The sequence below is a fragment of the Silurus meridionalis genome, chromosome 18 (genome assembly GCF_014805685.1).
Source record: "Silurus meridionalis isolate SWU-2019-XX chromosome 18, ASM1480568v1, whole genome shotgun sequence".
Lineage (NCBI taxonomy): Eukaryota > Metazoa > Chordata > Actinopteri > Siluriformes > Siluridae > Silurus > Silurus meridionalis.
The window spans coordinates 15,642,270-15,661,496 of record NC_060901.1 but is presented as its reverse complement, the minus strand read 5'-3'; the positions used below and the strand labels follow the sequence as shown (position 1 = coordinate 15,661,496).

Genomic DNA, 19,227 nt, shown 5'->3' with positions numbered 1-19,227 from the left:
CGCAAAATTTTACTCTGTTTCACAAGCAAATTTCGAAGGCACGAGCAAACACACGCTGCCGGTTCCCCGTTTTCGGCGGAGGGCTGCATTAGTTGATGACGTATCACTCGGTCGCTTGCGTTGTTCAGTGCAGCAAAAACAAGACTTTTTTTAGTTTTATATTTTTATTTCACTAGAAATCTTGAGAAATTTCTCCCAATAAAACCAGTGCTGGTGCTGTGAAAACGAGAGTAAATAGAATTACCATGGAAACCGAGGAGGTTATGAGCGTGGTGCGCGTCTCACACTCGCAATCAACCACTACCACATGAGTAAGTGTTAAATAATATTTACATTACGGTAGTTTGCGGTGTATTTGTTTGTTGAAACAGGCTACAAATACTTTATAAGTGCAGAAATAAGCGATCGGATGAAATCTCGGAACGGATTAAATCACTTTTACATTCATTCTTATGGGGAAAATCAGTTCGAACGTACAAGCAAATGGACCTACGAGCAATTTTCAAGAACGAATTATGCTCGTACAATGGGGTTCCACTGTAGTACATTCCATGTTAGTATTTTAGTGTTTTTATTATAAATATTTCCAGGTTTCAATGTTGGGGATATTCAACATCTGCAAGTGATCCAGAAATGTATTTTTAACCTTTTGAAGTATTTGCACACCACCCCATCACTACGCTCCCTTCACTGGCTTCCCGTAGCTGCTAATTTTATACACTCCTGCTCATCTACAAAGCCAAAAACAGACCAGCATGCTTCAACTTACTGTAAAAGTACTTATAGCACTCATTTCACCCTGCACTCCACCACACTTCCTCTGACCCTCTACCACTACTCCACTGCTCCCATTATCTCTCAGGTACAAGAACAACATGCTTCATGACACTTCTCAGTCCTGAGTTCTGACTGAGTATTATTTTTATTTTAGTGTGAGGTTAGGTGCTAGTGTTGGATGATCACCCTATTTCACTATTCTTTCTAACGGTTTAATAAACTCCAGTAGGCAGTATTCTTCTGGCATTTACCAAACCCAGAATTATCCATCCTATTGACAAATCATAAAGCATGAGTCACCACTCTAGAAATTTCTACTGCTCCAGAGACTATACACTACATTAGTCAATGTTTATCACTGCATATAATGATGCTAATCTTATGTACTGCTGCTCAGCCATAGAAAGGTTCTTGTGATGAAATTGCTTCCAGAAGAGGTCTGGAGGTCTGGCATGAGTGATACAGCAGACGTTGTTTACATAGTGAATTCCTTAGTGGCCCTGCTCTGAAATTGTGTTCTCTACTGCTTTGTGGATGAGCAGTAGTTGTTCGCAGGGTCTTCTACACAGAGGTGTAAAGAGGACCTGAAAATCTTACTTAATTAAAAGTATAGATGCCTTGCTGCAAAACTTACTCCATTACAAGTTAAAAGTCACTAATTCCAATATGACTTTAGTCTTAAAGTATCAGAGTATTTACAGTACTTTTTGTTTAAAGATGCACTAGTCCTCAACACCAAGACACATGTGGAAAGCCAAAAATAGTTGATTTGTGAGGTTTCCTTTCCTAAAGTACAAATCAAAATGTACACCTCACCAAGAGCAACACAACAGCCTCTTCAACATGCCAAAATGAAACAAAGATCAAACAAGTCTTTTTAAAAAGGGATCTTGAATTAACAAATAAAATGACAGTATCATGTCAAAAAACATTAGTATTTAATGGACAAATAAAATTAAAGTGAATAATTTAAGAGATAGTAAAACCTAATTTTTATAGGTCACTGTGATTTGATGCACCTCAGTTTCAAAAAGGGGCAATATGTTTATTCAACTTCAACAAAAGCTGGTTCTGAAAGGTTCTGAAATTTATTTGAGCTTTTTTGGACTTTTTGACATTTTCAACAGAGGTACAAAATGTAATTGGTAATTCTCACTGTCAAATAAAATACTGTATTTAATACTGTATTAAATACTGAGTTTATTTATTTACTGAATTATAAATATATTTAATTAGAGTAAAAGTTGGTTAAATCTTTGACAATAAGTAAAACTAGAAAGTAATGACTTAAGTACAGTAATGAAGTACAGAAATGTATTTAATTACACCACTGCTTCTGATCATCATCACTGTACCCTGCAACATTGTATATCTGCTACAAATGGACATTCAGTGCAACCCACATGAGAATGGTTTCCCTCTTGAGTCTGGTTCCTCTCAAGGTTTCTTTCTTATGCCATCTCGGAGTTTTTCCTTGCCACAGTCGACACTGGCTTGCTCATCAGGGACAAACTTACTTATAAAGAACATATTCACTTTTAATCACCACATTATCTGTGTAAAGCTGCTTTGAGACAATGTTCATTGTTAAAAGCGCCATATAAATAAAAATGAATTGAATTGCTTCTAAATTAGAACTTAATGTTGACTAGGGCATATTTAGCATGGCAGAAGGAAGGGTGTCTGCATGTTTTTTTTTTTGCCAACATAGACATTCCATACAGTTGTGTGCTTCCAATTATGTTGCACATATTGGTTGAAGGCCCATGTATGATTATGGACAGGTGTCCAGAAAAGATTTGAATGTATGGTACATCAATGTTGAACAATAAAAAAAAAAAATTAACTAAGACAATATTTGTACTTACTTTAAAGATGAAGTCATCACACGCAAAGTTCTCTTAATTACAGGTTTTAACAGTTATTGAAATATTAAACTGAACCTCTGAATTATGGATTAATTTTATTCTTCCTGAGTAACAATTCTTAATCTTTCCTTGGACAAAAACCCTCAGTCTGCCATGATGTAACATTTAAATTTCTAATATACTATTTGAAAGCAATTTTCCAGTGGTAAAATGTGTCTGTGTGTATTTCTGTACCTGAAGATAGCACAGATACATGCTTGACAGTAAACTCAATGCTGCCTGTCTGCAGGAACACGTTGTACCTATGCAGCAGATTGAGTGAACAACCTAAAAAAAATATTCTGCCTCAACCCCTTACAGTAATGCAGTAACAATACCTATCTGCTATATGCTTATCAGATAAGATATCCTATGATTGGAATCTTACCTCTGAAAACTTGTTCCACAAGTCATCCCTTGCTGCATTTCCGTACATGTGCGTCATTAAGTAGTCCTGGGAAACAAAAAGAAATGAAATATGGATAAGAGTTTTCTATTTGATGATTCAGCAGCATTCGAGATAAACAAGCATAGAAGAGTGGAATGAAAAATACCAGGTCAATTACATTGCATTTAAATTCAGTGCTTAAACAGTGCTTATAAATCCAGTCTGTAGCCAGACTAGTCTGTACGTGATTGGGTTCACACTAAAAGACAATGCAAGTGCAAGTGCATCTGTATGTGCCAAAGGATGAAGGATGCTGCAGATAGACAAAATAATTGTTGCTAGAAAACAATTTCAAAGGGAAAACTACTGCTTCCATCATATTCATAAAATACAGCTTAACAAACTCTGAAATGGAAGAGGAGAATGGGGAAAATGTGGACTGAAATTCAAACTTCTCTTCCTTCTTTCGGCTGCTCCTGCTAGGGGTTTGCCACAGCAGATCGTCTGTCTCCATACTAGTCTGTCCTCTACATCTGCCTCTTTCAAACCAACTACCTGCATGCCATCCCTCACCACATTCATAAACCTTCTTCTTGGCCTTCCTCTTTTCCTCCTTCCTAGTTGCTTCATCCTTAGCCTTCTTTTACCCCATGTCCTTCCTCTACACATTTCCAAAACATTCTCAATCGGGCCTCTCTTTTGCTTTGTCTCCAAAACGTCCTACATGAGCTGTTCCTCTAATAAACTCATTTTAAATCCTGTCCATCCTCATCACTCCCAATGAAAATCTCAACATCTTCAGTTCTGCCACCTCCAGCATCACCAGCAGGTCTCACCACAGTCCTATAAACTCTAACACACTCTCCATTACTTTGCACAGTTGACCCCAGGTACCTGAACTCCTCCACCTTTTCCACCTCTACTCCCTGCAACTGCACCATTCCACTCCCCTCATGATCATTCACACTTTGTCTTCTTCCGACTAACTTTTATTCCCCTTCTCTCCAGCACGTACCTCCACCTCTCCAAGCTCTTCTCCACCTGCTCCCTACTATCACCACCCTGTCCATCTATCTGTCCATCACCACTGCAAACAGAAAAGGGCTCAGAGCCGATCCTTAATGCAGTCCCATCTTCACCTTGAACCAGTCTGTCGTTCCAACTGCACACTTCACCGCTGTCACATTGTCCCTATACAGTACATGTTCTACACCACCATCACATACCTCTCTGTCACACCTGACTTCCTTATACAAAACCACAACTCATCTCTTGGCACCCTGTTGTACACTTTCTCTAGATCTCTATACATCTCTATACTCCTCCAAATATTGCATCTGTAGTGCTCTTCCTTACATGAAACCATACTGTTGCTCACAGATGATCACCTCTTCTCTCAGCCTGGCTTCCACTACTCATTCCCATAACTTAATCATGTGATTGATTAACTTTATTCCCCTGTAGTTCCTGCAGGTCTGCACATCTCCATTATTCTTGAAGATTGGTAGTAGCACACTGTCTCCATTCCTCAGGCATCCTCTCACCTTCCAAAATTTTGTTGTACAATCTGGTTGAAAACTCCACTGCCATCTCTCCTAAACCATCTCAATGCATAATAGCTGCTATCACTTCCTCTTTACTAATCCTATCCACTTCCTGCTTTACCATCTCCACACCATACACTCTTCTCTCTCTCTCTCTCTCTCTCTCTCTCTCTCTCTCTCATTTTCTTCAATCATCAGCTCATTCATCATCTTTCCATGTCTCACCAAGTACCTTCCTAACTGCTGCAGTAGCCTTACCACTTCTGCAGTAGTTGCCCAATCATCCAGCATCTCTTCACCACCGAGCCTCTTTCTGACCTCGTCCATAATTCTCACACTTCAGTCTTCCTCCTTTAGTTTCCACCATCTAATTATCTTTTTTTTTTGTCTTAACTCTTCTCCTCCTCTTCTTCTTCACCTCCAAAGCCATCCTAAAGACCACCATCCGATGCTGTCTAGCTACACTGTCCCCTGCTAACACCTTGTAGTTTCCAATCTCTTTCAGATTGCATCTTCCTCCACTCTTATACGTCAGGTAGACAGAAATTTAAACATTTGATGTTAAAATCTAAAAGAAAAAATAATAAACTTTCATACTATAAAAAAATAAAGAGCTTGCAATAATCTTCTGTGCAAAACCCAGATCAGCCAAACATACAGAGCCTCAATTACAGATGCAAGACAGATCTCAGCCTCATTATGTCCTTAATCAGTAAGTAGAGTCAAGACATCCAGGAGGGCTTTGTTTTATAATGATGCACTTCACCTGTTCAGGGGAGAAAGCACACTCAATTAGAGATCATTACATTAAAAAAGAGGTGATTTGGCCTTATTAGAAACCTATTGGTTTTTAATAACAACTCTGATCTGTTTAATAACTGACAGTATGTTTTTTTATTGATCAGTAACAATCATTACTAAAGAAATTAGCAAGAATTAAACCGGTACAAAAAGTTGATATGGAATACATTTTCCCTTTTTGATTTCTTTAAATGGTTTAGATGAGTAGTTAAGGCATTGGACATTGGGCCGAAGGTCATCAAGCTACCACTCCTGGGCCCCTAAACTAATAGCTGTTCAGTTGTACAATATGAATGAGAAATTCATAAATGGTGTAAATGTCAACAATTGATGTTCAGAAACGTTAAAAAGTGATAGCACAAATACACTTCTTTACACGAACTTGCTATTTGATGTTATTGATTTAAGTCTTAATTTTTCAGTATATTAGACATTGTTAAACTTGAAGTATTTAAGATTTTTTAGGGTGATGGACAGGTGAAGCTTACAATTCCGCCCCCTCTAAAGTTGGGAATGGAAAAAAAGGTTTAAGTATTTTAAATGATTAATATTTTACCCTATTCAGGCTGTCCCATTTTATACAGGAGTGTACTAAAATAGCAGCATGACAATGAGTTTGGTCTGAATTCATTTTGAGCATGCAGGAGGAAGAAACTGTGGCCTCTGCTTCTAGACTGAATTCTCTTTTTACTAACCTCACATTTTCCGTCCACACAAATATAAACATTTCTCATCAGCTACATGCTGATATTTTCTGGGAAGTAATGCACACTAATGTTCGAAGCCTCTAGTGATATGGCAGTAGCCAGTGAGCCCAAACTGCCTAGCATAAACAGGCATCCTTTTGACCCTTAGGGTATGACCCAGCTGAAAAAAGAAACATTCTGGGAAATGTATCTGGAGATAAGTCACATTCACCGCCTCATTGGTCTGTCCTCGGCTGCTGTACCTGTGCATTCTCTCATGCTCCTAATGCTATATGACGAGCAGGTTGAATGTTGCCTCTAGCTAAGATGCCAAAGCAACTTTGGCCTATCATGATTTTTTTTTAAATGACATAAAAAAAAAAACCCATCAGAAAACAAAAGGATTAAAAAAAATATACATATAAAAATTTTAAAAAACTATATGCGATACTGGTTTGCACTGAATCTAAAACAACTATGTTTATTATCTGTATAGTCCTTGGAAAAAATTGGCAAGCACAAGATATATATACATTTTTTTTTTAAAAGCTAGTAATGGTATTAACAATCAAATTATTGGTAATAAAATAAACAGGATTTCAACAAATATGTGAAGATTGTTAGTATGATATCTTTTCCCTTTAATTTCATAAAATGTTTAGTCCTTTCGAATCAACAATGTTAATAAACTCCAAACAGGTAATCAGAATTTGGAATAATTGTCTTGATTTTTTTTAAACAAACACTTCAATCATTATCATGACGTTTTTATCTTTGCATAGACATTAGAATAGAATTTGCCTGTTTCTACTGTACCTTTTTGTCAAACATTAAACAAGTTTAATAAGCAAATGGTTGAACAGGAGGGTTCATTTGTTCACACCAGTACATATGTTTAATTCATGCTAATTTTCTGACCAAAAAAAGCTCAGTAAAAGCTGTTTCTTTAGCCCAGGAGACAAAGTTTTTCATTCTTCTGTTTTGGTACATTTCCAAAATATTATAGAAAAAATATCTAAAAATGTGTTCAGGATAAAGATAAAAAAAAAAGGTGGCCATTATGAACACTGAGGTCGTACCCTCAAAGCTTTCAGAGCCGCTGAAGTCTAATTTAAGGCTTGCTGGGTCTTGTTAAAGTGCATCTCTCCTTTTTGTTGCGAGCAGCATCTACTCAGCAAAGAGTGAAGCACGGGGCAAAGAGATATAATAGAGGGTGATAGGTCAAGCATAGCCAGACTGCTGCTGCTGCCACCACACACACACACACACACACACACACACAACTGCTCACACGCAGTTTTTGAAGGACAGATTGCTAAAGAAACAGTGAGAAAAGCAAGAAAAGAGTTACAACTTGCAATTATAACTAAAATCATTTCGTTCTCAAAAGAGTTTTCTTTCCTTTTGCTGTAAATCACTACACCGCCTACAACTGGAATGAAGTACATCGTATACAAGTAGACTTTATTGTTGTTACAAAAGCTAAGAAAATTGCAAGGGTTTCAAAAAACGTGTTCAAAACTGCAGAGTAAAAACATTTTCCCTTGTGCCTGTTTCTAAGTACCTCTAAAGGCTTTGTGTCGAAACACAAACGTCATATGATTAAAAACAGTTATGCCAAACTATTCAGAGACATTTTGTTCATTATCATTTTGTTTTATTTTACATGACAATTGTCAGGGATCCACCGGCCATACCTTCTCTAGAAGCACACATTCCTCCTAGCAGCGCCCCATCCTACTATTTCCACACACCTGACACTCATCCCACTATATTAGCACACACTTCCAAGGATTTCCCGTCTGTTCCACTGGTTAGTCTGGTGAACATCTCAGGACTTCATTGACTACCTATTATATAGATTCGTCACTCTGTGAACTACCCTGTGGATTTATCTCATGAACTATTCTTGGTTAGTGTTTGTCTATGTTCCAGTGTTTACAGCTGGATTGGTTTAGCTGCATTCCCGTATTTAATTAAAGCACCTCTGTTTTGTCGACCTTCGTCTTCCGCTTGTTCTTCCAGCCTAACAATATCCAATTCTATTTATTTTTTGTACTGTATTTGTATAGCGCTTTTAACAATGCGCATTGTCTCAAAGCAGCTTTACACATAATGTGGTGATAAAAATGAATAAGATGTTTGTGGCAGCGGGGGCGTGGCCGAGCGTCGGTTTGTGAATGGAGGGCGAGGCAGGACGCAGGTAAGCGGGGATTTGCCTCACCTGCAACTAATAAAACCTGATGTCTGCTCTCCTTTCAGTACTCACGCGGCACTACTGGCACACACTCGCGGCTCGGGACGCCCTTCCTTCCCGATGTTCGCCGGCAGTCTCTTCCGGATCGGCACGCGCTTCCTTCGGCGTCCGCCCGTCTTACTCGCGGATCGGCCGCGATCTCTCTTAGCGCCGCCCGCGTTTCCTCACGGGCCGGCACGCCTTTTCTCGCGTCCACCCGAGATCACTCGCCGGCCGACACGTCTTTCCACCGGCACCCGCTCGCGCTTAGTCCCCATTCGGTGACCCTTCCTCTCGTCTCTCTGCTTAGTGACACTCTCCTCGAGGCTGGCATCTCTCTCCTTTATATTGGTGTTGCCGGACTGAAACAGAGCGCACTGATTACTCTCATCAGCTGCAGGTGTTTCTTACCGCTCGTTCCGTCCGGCTCCGCCCTCCACTCGCGCCCCGCTGCCACAATGTCCTTTATAAGTGTAAGTTTGTCCCTGTATATATTGTTACACTTTTTTTTTTTTTTTTTTTAAAGGGAGTTTGTTAGTCATCGCTAAGAAAATAGAAGGGGGGGAATTAACATTCACTACTGCGATTAGCTCATTTGTCATCTATAAGATCAACACTGACAGTTCCATTTAAGAAGGCCATACACTCAGTCACACTGACTAACTCACTTTTGTTTATCCTTGGAGTCCAGGAACATTGGGCATGATGTAGCAACACACTATAGACGGAATGCAGAGCAGAATAAATACAAATATTTACACATTAATTTACATCTAGGGGCAGTTTAGCTTTTCTAATCAACCTACTAGCATTAAAATGGAAAGTGAGAAGAAATGAAAGAGGAAAAATCCATGTAGACACAGGAAGTAAATGCTCAGACAGTATTGCAAGCTCTAAGCAAACATGGGTGTGGGTATCGGTGTGTTTGTCTTAAACTGAGGTCTCTCTATTTTATACTATTAGATACATGAAAGTCATTTAGTGCAAGGATTTTTTTTTTTAATTAGTTACATTAATTTCCATAATTATAATTTTTTTTTTTTAATGAATAATAAATAATTTCTTTATAATGAAACTTCTTCTTTTGGCTTCTCCCATTAGGGGTCGCCACAGCGAATCATCCTTCTCCATACCCCCGTCCTCTACATCTGCCTCTGTCACACCGACTACCTGCATGTCTTCCTTCACCACATCCATGAACCTCCTCCTTGGTCTTCCTCTTTTCCTCCTTCCTGTGCTCCATCCTCAGCATTCTCCTACCGATATAACCCATGTTCCTCCTCTGCACATGTCCAAACCATATCAATCTCGCCTCCCTCACCTTGTCTCCAAAACGTCCTACATGCGCTGTCCCTCTAATAAACTTATTTCTAATCCTGTCCATCCTCGTCACTCCCAACAAAAAACCTTAACTTCTTCAGCTCTGCTACCTCCAGCTCCACCTCCTGTCTTTTACTCAATGCCACTGTCTCTAAACCATACAACATCGCAGGTCTCACCACAGTCCTATACTTTCCCTTTCACTCTCGCAGACACCCTTTTATCACAAATCACTCCTGCTATTACTCTTCTCCACCAACTCCACCCTGCCTGCACTCTTTTCTTCATTTCTCTAACACTCTCCATTACTCTGCACTGTTGACCCCAGGTACCTGAACTCCTCCACTCTACCTCTTCTCCCTGCAACCGCACCACTCCACTGCCCTCCCTCTCATTGACACACATGTACTCTGTCTTACTCCTGGCTTTTATTCTCCCTATAATTTTATTCTCTCCTTATAACTCCACCTCTCCAGGCTCTTCTAAACCTGCTCCCTACTCTCACCACAAATTACTATCATACACAAACATCATAGTCCATGGAGACTCCTGTCTGACCTCGTCTCATCAACCTATCCATCACCAGTGTAAACAGGTAAGGGCTCAGAGCCAATCCTTGATCCAACCTTCACCTTGAACCAGTCTGTTGTTCCTACTGCACACTTCACTGATGTCACACTGTCCTCATACATGTCCTGCACCACCCTCACATACTTCTGCGACACACCAGACTTCCTAATACAATACCACAACTCCTCTCTCGGCACCCTGTCGTACGCTTTCTCTAAATCCACGAACACACAATGCAACTCCTTCTGACCTTCTCTATACTTCTCCATCAACATTCTCAAAGCAAATAATGCAACTACTCTTTCCCATAACTTCATGGTGTGACTGATCAACTTTATTCCTGTGTAGTTTTTTGCAGGTCTGCAAATCTCCCTTATTCTTAAAAACTGGTACCAGCACACTCCTTCTCCATTCCTCAGGCATCCTCTAACCTTCCAGAATCTTGTTAAACAATCTGGTTAAAAACTTCACTGCCATGTTTAAAGACATAGCATTTAGGTATGTCATCTGGTCCGACCAACTTTCCAAACTATTTTATTTAATTTTGTTTTGTTTTGTACTAGCAATTGATTCCAACTTTCCAACAATCTCTTAAAGAGGCTGAGTCTCTCGGAATTAAAGATGGACAGAGGTTCACCAATCTGTGAATAACTGCATCTAAATCTTGTGAATCAATTTCAAAATAATGTTCTTTAATATAAATATTATGTTGAAGAGCCCTTAGGCAGCACTGCATTAAAAACAGACATGATTCTGTAATCATGCCTCCAGAAATCTTCTGTCAGTGAACACAGTTCGTTGTGACATCTACAATTGCAGGTTAAAGCTCTATCATGCAATGAGGATGGCATTTGTAAACATGATACAGAAACTTTTGTTTGAAAACAGTCATGCTGAATCCTTCAGACTAAAGATAAGGGGGAACATCTGGTTTATCAGCATTTAGTTCAAAAGTCTGCATTTCTGATGGTACAGAGGTGCATTGGTGCCTATGGAACGGGCAGCGTGCACATCTGGAAAGGCACATCAATGCTAAAACATAAATACAGGTTTTAGAGCAACATATGCTTCCATCCTGATGATGTATTTTTTAAGAAAGCAATGCTGAATCTCATACTGCATTTCTTCCAAAAGTGGAAAAATGGTAGAAGGGTTAGACCAGTCTAGACCTTTCACTAATTTAAAAATTGTTCATCATGAAACAAAATTTACAACAATGAAAACCCAGGTTGAGTAGGTACAATCCTGAATAAGACACAAATAGCATAACATTCCGCTACCAAAACTACAGTAACTGGTGTGCTCGGTTTCCAGACTGTTGTTTATCAAAGAGAGAATGCTACAGTGAAAACACAACCATGTCACATGTCACACATTTTGTGAGACATGTTACAGCCATCAAATTAAAAATGACTGTTTACCTTAAAATTGCACATTTCTTTAAATTAAACATTTAATGTTTGTTTTATTGTGATTAAAATATGAGTTTATGAAATTTGCAAATCATCGTGTCCCAATTTGTATTTTTTAATTGTTGTTTTAATTGTATCCTCCTGTAATATATTTTTAACTTATTTGAAAGGATTTCCCAAAATATAAACCCAATAAATTAAATTTAATCTACAGTCACTGAACAGGATAAAATTCTTGAATTGATGCACTTACTTCCATGATAAAATGATTGATATCAAAATTATTCACTTCAGCTAAATTAGTTACATACCATATACCAAAGTAACTGGATATGTAAAAACAGGGGATCTGTTATATGGTTGAGGTCCACAACAATAGTGATAAACTTGACAAACAGTGACCTCGGGCAAGGATTTTTTTCAGAACATTAATAACTACAATCTAACATTTTACTAAACAGAAATAAGACTCATTTGTCATTAATTTACTAGTAAAGCTGCAACACCAATAATCTCTAATTTTGAAATTTTAAAGCTCTACTTACAATGGCTAAAGTAAGTACTTTGATTTGATTACAACATAACTAATATTTTACCAGTAGAAGCATAGAGCTGTTTAGAACAGGTGGCAGTGGAGATTTTAACCAGATTGTTCAACACAATGTGGGAAGGTGAGAAGATGCCTTAATATTTGCTTGGAAAATGTTGATGGAAAAGTATACAGAAGGTCAGAAGAAGTTGCATTGTGTGTTTGAGGATTTAGAGAACGACAAGCTGCCGAGAAAGAAGTTGCAGGAAGAAGAGATGGTGAAGGTGGTGGAGTTTAAATGCCTGAGGTCAACAGTGCAAAGTAAAAGAGAGTGTGTTAGAGAAGTGAAGAAAAGAGTGCAGGCAGGGTGGAGTGGGTGGAAAAGAGTGGTAGGAGAGATTTGTGATAGGGTATCTGCAAGCATGTAAGGGAAAGTTTAAAAGACTGTGGTGAGACCTACGATGTTGTTTTGGAGCTGGAGTTAAAAATGTTGAGATTTTCATTGGGACTGATGAGAATAGTCAAGCTTATTAGGGGGACAGTGCATGTTGGACGTTTTGAGGACAAGGTGAAGGATGCGCGATTGAGATGGTTGAGATGTGCAGAGGAGGGACACAGGGTTTATTGGTAGAGGAATGCAGAGAATGGAGCCACCAGAAAGAAGGATAAGAGGAAGACCAAAGAGGAGGTTCATGGATGTGGTGAAGAAAAACATGCAGGTACAGTCGAACCCACTTATCTCGACCTCGATTAACTCGCCAACCCTATTAAGTCAACGTTTTTGAAGTGGAACCGCCAAATTCTCGCTTTGTCTTAGCATTTTTTAATCGGTTGTGTCGATTCTTTTATGTCGCCGAACCCTAATATCTCAAACACAAGGGGGGGGCGGAATTTGCCACTTAACGTCGGTTATCTCGATCGGCACTGTGCAACCGCAGAAAAACTCGCAGAATTGGCGAAAAAATCAAGCCTTACAGATGCTACAGGTGTAGGATACTTTTCAGAGCTGTGTGTCAGAGTGAAATGACTCGAGAATTTAATTTTGACACTGGTTAGCTTTTTGTAAAAACGAACTACACCCGGCACGGTTTTTGTGATTTTGTGAGCGATCTTTGTGTTTGCAATGTTGGAGAATATAATAAAGGTTTGTATCGAGAATCGACGGTGGTTTGTATTGTATACTGGTGAATCTCTGCTGTTAGTTGGTGCACATATGCTTTTTGTTGTTAAATGTTATGCGATGAACGGGAGGCGAAAGCCGAAGTGAAAGCAAAACAGTTTATTGCAACACAGGGCAAAGCCAAACACAAACACTCGCCTTGAAAGTGAATATTCCGGTAGTGCGCTCTGGGAGCGCGGTCCACTAAGTCTCAAACTGAAAAGAGACAGTCTGTATATATAATCCACGGGTGCGCTTGGTAGAAGAGCGTCGCTGAACAGCACACAGAAGAATGTGGAATGAGCAGCAAAAGCATAGAATTAACAACGGCAGGATCGGGGGAATCCGCGATGCACTTTGGGAAGAAGCCGTTGAGAGAGTGCGGCGTCCGAGTGGGAAGGCACGTACTGGGATGCGCATGAGCGATAACAATGACCATCGTGAACCAACATATACCAACAATAACAGACGGTGAGAATGTGGAAGTGAGGGGTTTAAATAGGAGCTGGTGATGAGTGCTAAACGAGTCCCAGGTGTGCACGATTGAAGCCGGGAGCTTCAGAGAAAGCGAAGGTTTGACAGCTACCGAAAGGGGCGTGGCAGGTGGTTTCCTGAAAGTTAACAAACGTATGTACATTTTTATAGCATGCTTTCATCAAACGAATCGCGGCAACGCTGTTGTGTAAAAAAACCTCCAAAAACACATGCATGTACATTTTCATTAAATAATGCACATCATGTACATAAAAAAATTTCAAGCACGTTAATATATACGCTTTTTGGCATCCCCTAGGCCCTCGACATAACCGGTTCCACTGTAGTTGGTTTGAAAGAGTCAGATGTAGAGGACAGAGTAGTATGGAGACATGTAATTCGCTGTGGGAACCCCTAATGTAAGCAGCCGAAAGAAGAAGACAGCATAACTAGTATTGTAACCTATTAAACTCCCAGGACCTGCAACAAAATCAGACTTCATTCAGCAGATACAGCATTCATAACTTGTTTCTGTAAATAATCCATAGCATCTACTAAATAAATACTTTTAAATAAATAATAAATAATATCCTTAGACCTTAAGGGGTTAAATGTTTTAATGTAATTTAAATAGCATATGGTTCCCTTGAAAACAATCTGCTCTCTCCACAGTCGAAAGCATTATGTGATTTGGCATCTGCTTTGTCTAACCGCAAAACAGTAAAAGAGGGAAGAGGGAAAGGTTTTGAGAGCTAGCCTACAATCTGCTCCACTTGACATTACATATCTACACATGAATAGTAGACATAAGCAATATGAAACAGCAACCAGGCAATCACATTTTCCCTTACCCAACTATCATATCTATTTTATACTGACAAAAAAAAGAAAAAAGTATCAAAGACACCTATTGTAATACCTTATGTTGAATGCAACCACAAATTAAGGTTCTCGGTGCCTTTCAAAGTGCCACAGTTATTTATTGTATTTTTCCTAGTTGCCAGGCATGTGCAGGCTTTCATGTAATAAGCACACACGTCAAATTTGCAGGAAACTAACAAATACAAGCAATCTTGTCTGTTTCGAAATGAATGAAACCGATTGCTGCAAACTAAAGCTATACTCAAGTTGCAGTTGACATCACAGCTCTGTGTCTTGACATTCTCAAAAAAGTAGGGAAATGGAAGAAGAAAAAGCACAGAAGGCAGCTTATTGGATTGTCAAACTGTCAAAATGTGTTGCTGCATTTGTCCATCCAACACAGCCATGTTCATCTGTCAAGCACTAGTTAACGAGAGCACATCAACACTTACGTGTAAATGTGAAAGTGAAAAGAAATGATCAAACCAGGACAGACTGTGAAACGTTTTTCAATCATGACAGAGTAAATCAGAGTAAAATCGGAGTAAAACGCATAGCTGCATACAAAACTGTTGATTTGCACAGGGTGACCTTTCACAATGCAAAAAGCATTATTTTCGTTTATGGTGTATTGAAATGCAACACAATAGCTATGATTTCGGGTCTGGGTGTCACATATATGACAATCTATAAGCAATTCTTTACTGTTGCTAGTGTACTACTTGCCATTCTTCTACTTGCACAATCACTTCACTTCACTGGCATTCAACAACAAACAACAAAATGTACATTTTCCCTGAAATTGATTTTTGTTTTATTATGCAGTCTTGGCTTTGCACTTTCATATGCATTTGATTAAAGGGGTCATGTAGGGTAGAAGGAAAGCTGTTTTATTGTGTATAAGAACATGCAAGAATAGGGTTTTATAATTCTCTTGTTATATTCTCTTCAACTGGAGAACACTTTGTGCAGCTGAAGAAAGTTCTACCTCAACAGCCTAAAGATCCGTGAAGTTACTGAGCAACTCAAACATTTGAGGATGGATTTGGACAGTCTGCTACAATAGCTCAGGACCACAGTTTGCATGAACAGTTCGGCATTTAAGCACCTATAAGTTCACAACAATGATGGAACTTTAATGAATGGACATTCTGTGCTGCCCAGATGAGGATGGGTTTCCTTCTGAGTCTTGTTCCTCTCAAGGTTTCTTTCTCATGCTATCTCAGGGAGTTTTTTTACACCACAATCACCACTGGCTCACTCATTAGGGACAAACTTACAATTATATGGAACAAACGTATAGGCACTAAATTCAGAAACTCTTTTACACAACGTTATAACTGCTTAATCTTTTTAAAGCAGCTGTGGGACAATGTCTATTGTCAAAATCGCTATACAAATAAAAATGAACTGAATTGAATAATGATTTTATAAATATCATTGTTTCTAAAAAAAAAAAAAAACTATGATTGGCCCAACGATTTTAAAATGTATATGGAGCCAGTATACTTAATAACGAAAAACCTACCGCTATGACAGAAATACGGGTCAGTAGAGCTGCCCTTTAAAAATGTGCACCAGCCTTTCAAATGGCTTAAATTCTTATGAAGTTTCTTTTTACCAGAGGCCAAAAATGTGACATTTCACAGGTGTGAAATGTTTGCCTAGCAGGCGGCTCACAGCCCTTTTCTTTCCCATTGCTCTGCTCACCAGATTCTGTATACTTACACAATACTCTATACATAGAACCCTAACAATGTTCTGACTAATCTCATAACAGACTTGCAGCTCCAAAATTATATTTTGTACTGATTGAAAACATCGAGTATGTTGATATCTGTTCTGCATCACGGTAAAGAAATCCTTATGAGAAACATTCAGAATTTTTACACTAAATGTCAATCCTATTCCCTGTTCACCATAAAGAGCACAGTTTATACATTTAAAAGCTTTTTCAATTAGTTTTCTTGTAATTACCAAACAAATCAGAATTAAAAAAAATAAATTATGGCACTAATAGAATAAAGAACTAAGAGATTAAGATGTTTAATACGTTTGATAATAAGTTCAGAAATGTGGTGTTGTTGGTGTTGCTGCTGCTGTTGTTGTTTTCTTCTTGTGGTGACTGGGGGTTGTGAACCCTATTAGCTGCTGGAAACATTATTAAGTCAGCAATCAAATCAGAGAGTCTCGTACATAAACAGCTTTCAGCAACAGCGGAAAAAAACACATGCTAATTTGTTTGAATGAGATGTGTTCATGCTAACACATATTAAAGAGCCTCTCAGAGACTGAATTAGGAGGTTGCAGCAGAAGAATCCATTAATTTCAATTAAAAAAATTCAGTTTTGAAAGAACATTATAAATCTGTTCAACATGTTAAAACTGTTTTATTAAAAATGAGAGATCCGTTAAGCTCCACATGAAGGGGCCGACTAAAAACATCTGTTGCAAATGCGGTTTTAAAGTGTGGTATAAGGAAATAGAAAAACAACGGACATATGTTAAATGAAAAACATAAGAGGAAATGTTTTTTCGTTTACTTACATTGATGCCTTTCTGAAATACAGCTTGTCCCATGACATTTGCCAACATGCGGATTAGTGCTGCTCCCTGCACACACACACACAAATGTATAAATATACAGATAGATATACAGATAGATGGATAGATGGATAGATAGATAGATAGATAGATAGATAGATAGATAGATAGATAGATAGATAGATAGATAGATAGATAGATAGATAGATAGATATGAAACTTTCCAATTCATATGTTATGTTCACTGTGTACCGTGTCAGCTATATATGGTTGAAATGACAATAAAAGCTTGACTTGACTTGAATTACCAAGAATCTTTAAAGAAATTAGTTGCCGTTAACTTTATAGTATTTCTTCTGAGAGATCGCCCCGACCTGCTAGCTTTCACCTATCATGTCACATCTACCGGTCTAAGAGGGTAAAGGCTACTGTGGGCTTTCTCTAAAGCATATGGAGTAAGTCAACATTATCTTTTTTAAAAAGGGTAAAGGTAATCTACTTGTAGGAAAGTCCTATCTGCCCTGAACAGGTTACATAAGCTCACCGAAGCCCACAATTACGCAGTAATGTTGTAACTGACAGGCATGAAAGTGTGCCTTTCTGTCCACCCACAGACAATTTCGATCTCTTGTCTCTATTCCACAGATGGCTGTTTCAGTGCAAGGGATTTGAACTCACAATGTCCGAATGGATGTTTTTCTGTCAGGCTACTTTGAGCCAATTAAACTAAATTATTTCTTTCTAAATATTTGCTTTTAAAGACATATAATAAGACTATAATTGTTTAAAAAGAGGATAATAAAGTAGAGGTGTTTCTGTTGTCTATTTAAAGCAGCCATCTTGTACAAACAGGAGCACTTTTTTCTCTTTGTGCAATTTCCTATTGTTCCAGTCCCATATCCCTCAATTCCCTTTTTTTTTAGGGAGAGCACACAGAAAAAAGGCAATTATTTTAGTAATTAAATAATTTACAATAAAACATTTGAAAGCAATATAAAATAAATTAGATTCTATGCATGCATTAGTATTTCATTACCTTGATCTTGTATCTTCATTAATTTGTCAAGACAATTTTTATCTAAAGGTGGCAAAATAATATAATGATCAAGTGCTATTTTATGATTTGTTCATTAATTAAGAGTGGAGGACATATTGCTATTTTAAATAGATATTTCAGCTATTAACACCATGACTATCCGTGGCATTGTAAACTTTTACTGTTTATTTCATTCATCATATATTTTATTTTGCCTTTTTTCTTTGTAAAATTTTCTTATTTAATTCAAACCCTGGTGTATATATCCTTAAACTTAAATGTAAGAAAGAAAGTGCCTGTTTCTCTAGTGAGGGAGTGTGAGCTGTTTATTGCACCACCTTTCCCCTGAGGCTGACACCTTATTCTGTTATTCAAGCCTTTCTTTTTAATCCAACATATTAAAGAATAAATTTAATTGAACTATGTTCTTGCTCACCTGCAGGCAAAATAAACTTTAATAATTTCACTTAGAATACCAGGGTGATTAATTCAGAGTGCATTTACATTTGGAGAAAACAACGAAAGCCTGAGTGTTCAATCCAGAAATAAAAAAATATATTGTAATACACAACCTAAAGTCATAAAGGTCAAGAAACCTACTCTAATTAACTTTGACTATCCTATGACAATAAAGGAGTTTCGGAATGGCGGATTGTCTCTTTGTCAGGTATAAAATATATGTCCCCAAAATATTTCAGTCTAAAGTCTTCACTCCAATGCATTGAAACCAAAAATATATTTTTATTGTTTTTAAAACAGTACTTCAGCAATTGTTATTGTGTAGATTAATTTACTGTGTGTCTTACTGTTGTTGCCATTTTTAGCATATATTATTTTCTTAGCTTTCCTTATCCCTTGCTTTCATCCATCTTATTTGCTCGATCTGGGTCATAGCTATCCAGAAATTGTGTGAATGTTATTGCATGCGAAACTGTTGTGTTTCAGTTATGTGGAACTCATTAACATCAATAACATTTTGCTGT

The 19,227-nt window shown here is 38.1% G+C and overlaps 1 protein-coding gene across 3 annotated transcripts in view; it reads right to left on the bottom strand.

The window, feature by feature from the left end:
* LOC124400999 (thyrotropin-releasing hormone-degrading ectoenzyme-like) overlaps window positions 1–19,227 on the bottom strand; it is a 223,774-nt gene that overhangs the window by 51,935 nt on the left and 152,612 nt on the right. For 2 of the 3 annotated variants that reach the window (XM_046872859.1, XM_046872860.1), the window contains exons 9-11: window positions 17,212–17,277; window positions 3,073–3,138; window positions 2,880–2,972 (exon numbers count right to left, since the gene is read on the bottom strand). In XM_046872859.1, the coding sequence (XP_046728815.1) occupies window positions 2,880–2,972; window positions 3,073–3,138; window positions 17,212–17,277 (225 nt within the window). The remainder of the gene's footprint in view (window positions 1–2,879; window positions 2,973–3,072; window positions 3,139–17,211; window positions 17,278–19,227) is intronic. The other variant, XM_046872862.1, reaches the window with a different exon arrangement.